Raw genomic sequence first — 9,515 nt, 5'->3', positions numbered from 1 at the left:
ATCTTTCTTTCTCTTCTTTTTCAATTATTTACTTCTTTTTCGTTTCCATTGATAAGCACTGCATCTATTTTAATTTAATTTGATGTTTATTAGTCAAAAGATGAATGTTTAATAAGTTAAATAATGTTGTTTACAAACCAAGTCAATTAGTATTATTATATCATTTTAACAAATAGCTTTTATTATTATTGTAAAACAATAACAATAATTAGTATCAAGAAATTAGAATATAAGAATGGATAAGAAAAAGAAAATATATATCAAAAGAAATACAAAATACAAATAAGATTCAATAAAAATAAGATAAAGATAAATAAGATACAACAAGAAGAACAACACAAATAATACAAAACAAATGGTATGATAAAGAAAAATAAAAGAAATAGAGAAACAGAAAATGCATTGATAATAAATACATACCAATGATAATAATAACAATGATTATGAAATTGAAAGAAACTACAAAAATGCAAAATAAAGAATACAGAATAAGCAGAAATGGATATAAAGAAAGAATAAGATATAGAAATTAAACACAAATATATAATAATAAATGGAATTAATTAGTTAAATATAACAGAGATTACTGAAAAAAGAAATAAAAAAATCGACTAAAGAAAATAGAATCTAATAACACGAATCAATAATCATTTCAACAAACCTGTTAGTAATTGAAGAGAGTATTAAATTAATAAATTAATTAAAAAATGAAAAAAACAAGATAAAAGACGTTAGAAACGTTGTAATTAAAAACCTAATGTATGTTCATAGAATATTATTATCTCCCTCACTCAGATATATTCATTTGATTTTATAGTAAGAATCTGATGTGAATATTCTCAACAGTGCACTTAATAATAGACAAGAATTTTATTAATACTTCATTAACTATTTTTATGTACAGATGAATAGTAATTATTAAAAAGACAAAACATTAAATGTTTTACAATGAAAAATTCATAGAAGTTTAATTTATTGTTTAAAATTATATTTTTTCATAGAAAAGTTATAATAGAAATAAAAGATGGGTTGTTCAATCAAGTAGATATTTTTCTCTTTGTATAAAACTCAATTTTGAATTAAAAGAAATAAAAACTCATTGATGAGAAAAAAAGAGAAGTGTAAGAATATTTAAGAATGAATAAAATAACAAAAGAGATATTTTAATTTAAAGGCATTAAATAAGTTTTAAAAGATAATGAACTTAAAGGATAAGAAAAAGAAATAAAAAATTTTGATATAAATACAATTAAAAAAAATAACAAAATAACAATTAACGTTTTTAATAACATTTAAATAATATTGATAAAAATTGTTTTTTATTTTTAAACTGAAAAAAGGTAATCTTAAAGATGTCAGAAGACACAACATACTCATTTTATGAATATCTATTACATAGCCATGGATATCCTTCTGATTTAGAAACAATTTTAAAAGAGTCAGAAGGGACAATAGATCAAATTATTAAATTAACAGAAGAGTTTGTAAAAGAATTTTTACATGAGAGTATAACATCATTACCACCACAAAAACCTAAACGATTGCAGATGTTACAATCTGTAGTAAAAAATGATTATATTACGTATCGTGTGATTGGACATGTTCATTCAATATTTTCAGAATTAAATGGAACTCCAAGACAAGGACTTTTGTCTCCAACAACACGAGCATATATTGAATTTGAAAAATGGGTAATACCAGAAGTAGCAGTGAAAGGAATAGAAGAATATTCCCATTTAATTATTTTATTTAAATTTCATTTAAATAAGAATCATGCCTATCACCCATTAGTCCATCCACCTAAACGAGGGAAAAAAACATCAGTTTTTACAACAAGATCACCACATAGACCAAATAATATTGGACTAACTGTTTCATTAATTGATAAATTTGAGAATAATAAATTATATCTAAAAGGAATAGATCTTGTAGAAGGAACACCAATTATTGATATTAAACCATATATTTTTGCAGATTCTATACCAATAGAACAAATCAAACAACCAGAATGGTTATGTCGTTCATCTCATGCAGAAAAAATTAATGTTGAAATTGATGAAAAAGTAATACCAAAAATGAAAGAATTAATTAATAAATTAGAGTTTTATAAAAGTATTGAAGAATATATTGAAGTTATAAAAGAGGTATTATCACTTGATATTAGAAGTGTTCATATGCAATCAAAACATGAAATTAAAAGATATGGAGTTTTAATAGATAAAACAAATATTATATTTTGTTATGAAGAGAAAGGGATAAGGGTAATTGATATTGAATATATAGAATGTCCTGATAAATATTCTAAAATAAAGAAATAATTGAATTAAATTTAAAACCTCAATTTAAAATAAAAAAGAAAATAAAAAGAAAATAAAACTAATTAAAATAAATAATGAAAATTAAAAGATTAGACCAAACTACTATTAATAAAATTGGTGCCGGAGAGGTTATTCAAAGACCGTTTAACGTAGTCAAAGAATTAATTGAAAATTCCATTGATGCACATTGTTCATCTGTTATTATAAGTATTGGAAAAGGAGGATTAGAAAGTATTGTTGTAACAGATGATGGATGTGGAATTTCACTTGAAGACTTAAAAGTATTAGGAGGAAGATATACAACAAGTAAAAGTATTGAAGGAGATACATATGGATATCGAGGAGAAGCATTGTCATGTATGACATATGTTGGTAAAGTGACTATTATAAGTAGAACAGCTACAAGTGAAATTGGTTATAAAGTTGTATTTCAAAATGGACAAATAATAGAAAACCCAATTCCTCTTGCTTGTAGTATAGGAACAACTGTAATTGTTAATAATTTATTTGATAAAATGTTAAGAAAAAAATCAATGAAAGAAACAGAAGAATATAAAAAAATCATTTCGATAATTGGGGATTATGCAATTCATAAAGCAAACATTGCATTTACACTTAGAAAAGCAGGAACATCAGTATGTGAAATTAAAACAGAAAAACATTCAACAATACTAAAGAATATAAGTAAAATCTTCACAACAAATATTTCAAATAATCTTCAACAATATTCTTATCAATGTTTAGAACCACCATTTCAAATGATATGTTATTTAAGTAATTCAACATTTCAAGGTAAAAAAAATAAAATGATATTTTTTGTTAATGATAGATTTATCGAACACATTGGACTTAAAAAAGTTATTGAAAGAATTTATGATGAATATTTACCTAAAGTCAATTATTTTGTTTATTTGTCTATCAATGTTAATAAAGAAAGAATTGATTGTAATGTTAATCCAAGTAAAACTGCTATAAGACTATTAGAAGAAGAAAAATTAATTAATCAAATAGATAAATTTCTTAATTCAATTATCATTGAATTCTCTCAAACAAGAAGTTTTCCTCCTTCTCAAATTAAAACACAACCAATACCAAATATTCAACAAGAAAAATATTTTAATAGAGTTGATTCTACTTCTACTTCATTACTTTCTTATGTTGATGATGATAGAAAAAAGGTATTACAAAATACAAGGTCTCAATATTCAATTGGAAAATCAACGTGTAATAATGAAGAAATAAAAATTGAAAATAACGAAGAAATTAAATCCCCTTTTAAAATACAAAGAAAAAAAGAAAATGAAGAAGAAGAGGAAAATGAGTCAAATAGAAATGTTTTAAAAGAAGAAAGTAATGAAACATCAACAAAATTACCTAAACAACCAGAAAGTTTAAAACATAATACTTCACTTAAAAAAATTACAAAGAAAGAAAAAGAAAATAATAAAATTCATATTGAAGTTATAAAAAGAAGACCAAATAAATTTAAAGAAGACTTTTTACCAAGTTTAGCCAAATTAAGAAATGAATTTGAAAAAGAAAATGTTAATATTGATATGATTCCAATATTAAATGAAAGTACATTAGTTGGAATGATTGATACATCATATGGAATAATTCAATCGAGTACAACTATGTTTTTAATTCATATTCCTACTATTATTCAAGACTTAGTTTATCAACAAGTTATTTATTCATTTGCTTCATTTAATGTAATAGAAATAGAACCTAAACTTACTATTAACCAATTACTTGATGTTACTAAATTAAATGATGAAAAACAACAATTTATTAAAAATCAATTAATTCAACATCGCTCTTTATTGTTTGAATATTTCGCTATTACTATCACTGAAAATGGAGAAATTACAACACTTCCTGATATTCTTCCTGGATATTTACCAACTGCTTCTGCTTTTCCATTTTTTATTTCTTTATTTTCAGAAATAAAATGGGATGATGAGATAAGTTGTTTGAAAGAAATTGCAATAAATATTGGAAAATATTATTCAATTTTACCAACAGATATGTCAGTAATAGATTTAAATAAAATGGTTGAACATTTATTATTGCCATATATTAAAACAATGTTAATCCCACAACAATCATATGAAAATGTTGTTATTACTCATATTGCAGATATAGCTAAACTATATCATGTATTTGAAAGATGTTAATTTAAATAAATCATATTTTATAATTATTTTTATAATTATTTTTATTATTATTTTTATTAATAAAATATTGAAGTAAAACTCTGTTAATAAAGAATATGATGATGAATCTAACAATAATTTGAATATTGTAACTTCTCCAAACAACAAAAACAAAACAATAAAAACCTGAGTAGACAAATAAATATCAATAAGTAAAAAGTTTTTTTATTTTATTTTTTATTAGCTAATAAAACACGTTGATGGCGACATAAAAAATTGTTGACAAAAATAGGAAATGACAAAATAAAAAGAAGAATTAAAAGAAACAAAAAAAAACGAGTTCATTGTGGTGATCCCACATGCAACCACCGTATAATCCATTCAATTTTCACAATAAACATGACTGTGAAAATGATGTTGTAATTCGGTCATGTGGAAAACCCATTCAAACTAATTTAAACCATTTACTTGAAAAGAATGAATTAAGGAAAATGAGTATTGAAGAATTTAATGAATATAAGAATAAATTAACTGGCTTTAGAAAATTAGAAAATGAAGAAGAATTAATTTTGAAAGGAATTGAGCGGAAGTTGAAATCTTTAGAATCATTAAAGAAATGTAGGAAGAAAAAGAAAATCGAATTAGAATTGATGTCAAAAGAAATTATTGAAATTAAAGAAAAAACAGTGGAATTAAAAAAACAAAATGAATCAATTACACAGGTTCTATGTGATTGTCAAAATTGTAATAAACGTTTGACTAAAATACCTTTGAATTGATTTTTTCTTTTCTTTTTCAAATAATTAATAATTTAAAAAATTAAAATTAAAAAATTAAAAATTAAAAAAAAAGAACTATATAATTATAAAATAAAAAGTTCATAAAAAAATATGAAACTTTATTTTAATTTTGTTTTTAATGAAAATAATGAAGAAGATTGCTGTTCAGAAGATAACAATTTATGTAGAATTGGATTATTTCTTTGAATGGTAATAGAATTGTTATTACATACAAGAGTAAATAAATATTTGTTAATAGCTTTTCCTTTTTTAGTGATTTCATCAATGTTCATTACATAATTATCTTTATAAATTTTTTGAATTCTTTCTAATTGTAATGTTTGTTTTGATTTTCTTGAATATTTGGATTGAAATAAATATCCCATTTCAAGACAAACATCAATTAAGAAATTATTTATAAATACTCTTTTTTCTTTTCATAGTTTCTAACACAAGTCTCTTCTTTAATACCTTTTTGAATATCAGCAATAAATGAATTCGCATACATACTCTCTGAAAGTCTCTTTACATTAATCTCTTCTGTTCCAATGGTTAATTTTATTAGTTGTGGATTATTCAATGTAACTGTAGATAATTTTGTTGGTAATTCCAGTGTAAATTCACAATATTTATTTAATAAAGCAAGAAGGATACTTTGTTGAATTGATTCAAAACTTTTTAATTCATTTTTTTGTTTTAAATATTTCTTACAAACAGCTTTATTTCTATTCTTTAAACCTTTTTCAATTATTACATTATTATCAGAGGAATTATTTATAAATATTTGTGTAGATGGATCTTCACCAATTGGTGAAGGTGTAAGATGTTTAATTTCCATTAAAATTGTGTTTAGGTCTTTTAGTTCTTCATTACTATTTAAGTGATAATCTTTTTTTTTTCTTTCATTTCTATTAATCTCAGTAAATCTTTCTCTTAATCAAAATATTATCTTAACTCTCTTTTTCTTTTCATTTTCTTCCTTTTATCTTCCTATCCTTAAAGTTCTTTAAACTCCCTATTTTAGGATTATTTTTCATACGAAAAAAAATTTGATTTTTCTATGCCTTTGAAATTTTCTATGGATCTAATAAAAATTTTTATTACTCTTATTCACTTTTTTTTTAGTACATTACCTGTACTTTTAAGTTTTTTGATTTGTTCATTACTAATTTCTATCATCTAAGAAATTCAATAACTTTTTAATTCTTTTTAATTATCAAAATTTAAAAAGTGTTTTCTTTCAGTAATTATTAGTTTAGTTTTTTAAAAATGATAACATCGTACAACGAATTTTGTTAATAATAATTACCTTTTTCTTTTTAAATAAAATTTTTTTATTTTTTAAATTGAACAGACAATTTTTTTTTAATTTTTATTTTATCAATTAATGAGTCTTATTTGTTGAATAAAAATAATAAAATATGAAATTAAAATAAGACATTAAATAAATACTTAATAAGAATATATATTAATTGGATAAATAACTATTTTATTTATACTATAAATATATTCTTTTTTTATGAGTCATTAAGACATAATTCAAATATTTTAAAAATGATAATAAAAAAAAAGAAAACTATCTAAATATTAGTAATAATAATTAAGAAATATTTATTATTTTTAATACTTGTATTACGTTATAAGAAATAATACTAGAGGTAATACTAGAGGTAATAATTCTTAATTATTTTCTTCTAAATATGTATAAGAATAAAAAAATTAAAATAAACAAGAATATGTACAATCTATTTTATAAATAGAATAGATATAGAAATCAAAAAACAGTGATCTAAAACTCTTTTATTGTAGAGAAATGCAGTCATTCGGTCACACAAGTAAAGGAAAAGAAATAGAAAATACAGAAAAAAGTATAAAAAAGAAAATACAAACCAGACTATTTAGGCCACTTATAACTATTCCTTCAAGTAAAAAGAATAGCTTTATCTTTGAAGATCCTATTGATGATGAAGACTCTGTTATTATGATAGTGAAACAACCAAAAGCAGCAAAAGGACATTCTGCTAATGCTATCAAAGAAAGACAAATAAAAAATGAAATGTGCTTCCAAGCTGCTGTTTCTCTTGCTCTTCTTCATCCATTTTGTGGATTTACAATTCGTAGACCAATTAAAGCATCTACAGCAACGAATTCAATGTCACTTGTTACTCATATTCATTATAGAAGTGATACAATAGATCTTTTACAACTTTCATCAACTTGTTGTAATTTATTATACTCAAAAACTGAAGAAAATTCATTAAAAAGTATTGCCATTAGAAGAAGAATGAATAAGAGTGTTATCTTCTTCATTTTGAATTATTTACTAGATCTTTTAAGAGAATTTGGATTCTTCTTTGACTCAATTTATGCTAAAAAGACTTGTAAAACACTTCAGCAAGAACGGGTTATTAGAATTTATTTTAATAACAAACTTCTTTTTTCAAAAGATGAAATTCAACGTTACGGAAAGGTAATTAATGATTACTTATTTCATCTTGCTGATAAACAAACATCGGCATATGTCGATAAAAATGATTTAAAATTTGAACAATATATGGAAGCAAATATTCCATCTTTTTATCAAAAACTAGAATCTCTCTTTCGGTAAGTTGTAATTCTTTGTTTAAACCCCTTTAGTTTTAATTCTTTTTATGTTGTAATTCTTTTTATTTTTTTTTCTAAATTTTGTGAGGAATAACTTCATTGAATATTAAATATTCATGTATTTAATTTAATTTTATATCATTTTCTTATTTAATAAAAGGAATTCATCAATATTTCGATTACCCCCTATCTCTATAAAAATATATTTATAATTTAATAAAAAACAGTTAAATAAATGAAAAAACATTTATTATAACTTTTTGGTTATATAACAAAAAATATAATAATTTCGTTATTTTAAAAATAAAGTATTGTTATATATCACAATAAAAAATAAAATAAAAAAGAAATAAACAGTACTAAAAATTCGAGTTATACTTTCAAGATTTATGTGTTGTGGTAGTTATTCTTAATAAAACCATTTTTGTATGAACAAAAATAAAAATAGACATGAAATTTTTAAAATTTTGTCTAATAAGAAGAGAAAAAAACAATCATTGACTCCGAAAAAAAAACAAAACATTCTCAGACTGATCGATTTGTATATCTTATGTTTTCAAATAAAATCATAGAAATCAAAAGAAAAGAAAAAAAAATTAAAATAAATTAATTTTTTAATAAAAGTATTAAACAAAATAATAAATAATAATGGTACTACCAATTGCCCCAAAACTCTTTTAGACAGATTAATCTGAGAAAGAATTTTCTATCTCTGTTCCCGAAATTTCATGCTATTAAAGCTCATCTGTTTTTTATTTTATTTATCACTTTCCAATGCAAACACCACAACAAGTTCTTGTTTCTCCTACTTATGTTGCACTTCCACAATATCAACAACCAATTTATATAGAAAGTAAACCATCACCACAACAAAGTGTTCATTCAGTGATTTCTATTCCAGTACCTGTTGTTCCACAAACTAATAAAGAAAATGAAATTAATGATACTGCTGCAAATATTTCTTTATTATTTATTATTATTGGATTTTTCTTCCCATTAGTTTGGATTATTAATTATGTTCTTTTCAGTAATAGTAAAGATAAACGTGCTTCTTTATTTGCTCGATTATCATTGTCTATGTTTGCTATTGGAATTATCTTTTGTGCTCTTCTTATTTGTTTCATGGTAATATTTTGAGATTAATTTTTAATTGCATGTTATATATTCATTAATTACTCTTCTCTTATTGTTTATTTTATTTCATAGATAAATCGTTCAAATATTAATTAAAATTTAATTTTCTTTTTAAATCGAATCTTATTTTAAAAATTAATTTTAATTAAGTCGTATTCAAAATTGTATTAAATCAATTTAACATTAACAACTTGTTCTAAATCAATAATATTCTCGGATATTTTTATATAGTCTGTATAAATACTATAAACAGGAATTAAAATATGTTCTTTACAATGTTTTATTCATAATAGAGCTTGTTGATAAAAAGAGAATATAAATATTCTGAATTAAGTCGAACTAATATTGTATTACTTGGTGTTAATATTATTTAATTGTTTGTAACATTCTTATTGAATATTTATATATTAAAATCTATTATAGACAGAAGGTGGCATGTCTGAAACACCACATACAAACACATATAATTCAAGCTTCTACTCTCCTTGTTATTATCTGGTTATGATGATGCATTTGAATTAGAA

The 9,515-nt window shown here is 22.4% G+C and overlaps 6 protein-coding genes across 6 annotated transcripts; 5 read left to right on the top strand and 1 right to left on the bottom strand.

Annotated features, from left to right (window-relative positions):
- Positions 1-1,352: 1,352 nt before the first annotated feature.
- Positions 1,353-2,318, top strand: ENU1_086280 (methyltransferase, YaeB/AF_0241 family protein; the record flags this gene model as incomplete). Its single annotated transcript, XM_008858876.1, has 1 exon — positions 1,353-2,318. The coding sequence occupies one exon, from the start codon at positions 1,353-1,355 to the stop codon at positions 2,316-2,318; it is 966 nt and encodes a 321-aa protein (XP_008857098.1).
- A 74-nt stretch (positions 2,319-2,392) lies between these two features.
- On the top strand, positions 2,393-4,495 carry ENU1_086270 (DNA mismatch repair protein, C-terminal domain containing protein; the record flags this gene model as incomplete). Its single annotated transcript, XM_008858875.1, has 1 exon — positions 2,393-4,495. The coding sequence occupies one exon, from the start codon at positions 2,393-2,395 to the stop codon at positions 4,493-4,495; it is 2,103 nt and encodes a 700-aa protein (XP_008857097.1).
- A 338-nt stretch (positions 4,496-4,833) lies between these two features.
- ENU1_086260 (hypothetical protein) lies at positions 4,834-5,253 on the top strand (the record flags this gene model as incomplete). Its single annotated transcript, XM_008858874.1, has 1 exon — positions 4,834-5,253. One exon carries the CDS (start codon positions 4,834-4,836, stop codon positions 5,251-5,253), a length of 420 nt encoding a protein of 139 aa, XP_008857096.1.
- Positions 5,254-5,378: 125 nt separating this feature from the next.
- Positions 5,379-6,091, bottom strand: ENU1_086250 (hypothetical protein; the record flags this gene model as incomplete). The annotated part of the gene is made up of 1 exon (XM_008858873.1): positions 5,379-6,091. One exon carries the CDS (start codon positions 6,089-6,091, stop codon positions 5,669-5,671), a length of 423 nt encoding a protein of 140 aa, XP_008857095.1. The 3' UTR covers positions 5,379-5,668.
- A 975-nt stretch (positions 6,092-7,066) lies between these two features.
- On the top strand, positions 7,067-7,861 carry ENU1_086240 (hypothetical protein; the record flags this gene model as incomplete). The annotated part of the gene is made up of 1 exon (XM_008858872.1): positions 7,067-7,861. The coding sequence occupies one exon, from the start codon at positions 7,067-7,069 to the stop codon at positions 7,859-7,861; it is 795 nt and encodes a 264-aa protein (XP_008857094.1).
- Positions 7,862-8,631: 770 nt separating this feature from the next.
- Positions 8,632-8,994, top strand: ENU1_086230 (hypothetical protein; the record flags this gene model as incomplete). Its single annotated transcript, XM_008858871.1, has 1 exon — positions 8,632-8,994. The coding sequence occupies one exon, from the start codon at positions 8,632-8,634 to the stop codon at positions 8,992-8,994; it is 363 nt and encodes a 120-aa protein (XP_008857093.1).
- Between the last annotated feature and the right edge of the window lie 521 nt (positions 8,995-9,515).

Source organism: Entamoeba nuttalli, assembly GCF_000257125.1.
Source record: "Entamoeba nuttalli P19 unplaced genomic scaffold asmbl_3922, whole genome shotgun sequence".
NCBI classification, from domain to species: domain Eukaryota; phylum Evosea; order Mastigamoebida; family Endamoebidae; genus Entamoeba; species Entamoeba nuttalli.
The sequence above is the reverse complement of the archived record's forward strand: the minus strand, read 5'-3'. Positions and strand labels throughout refer to the sequence as shown.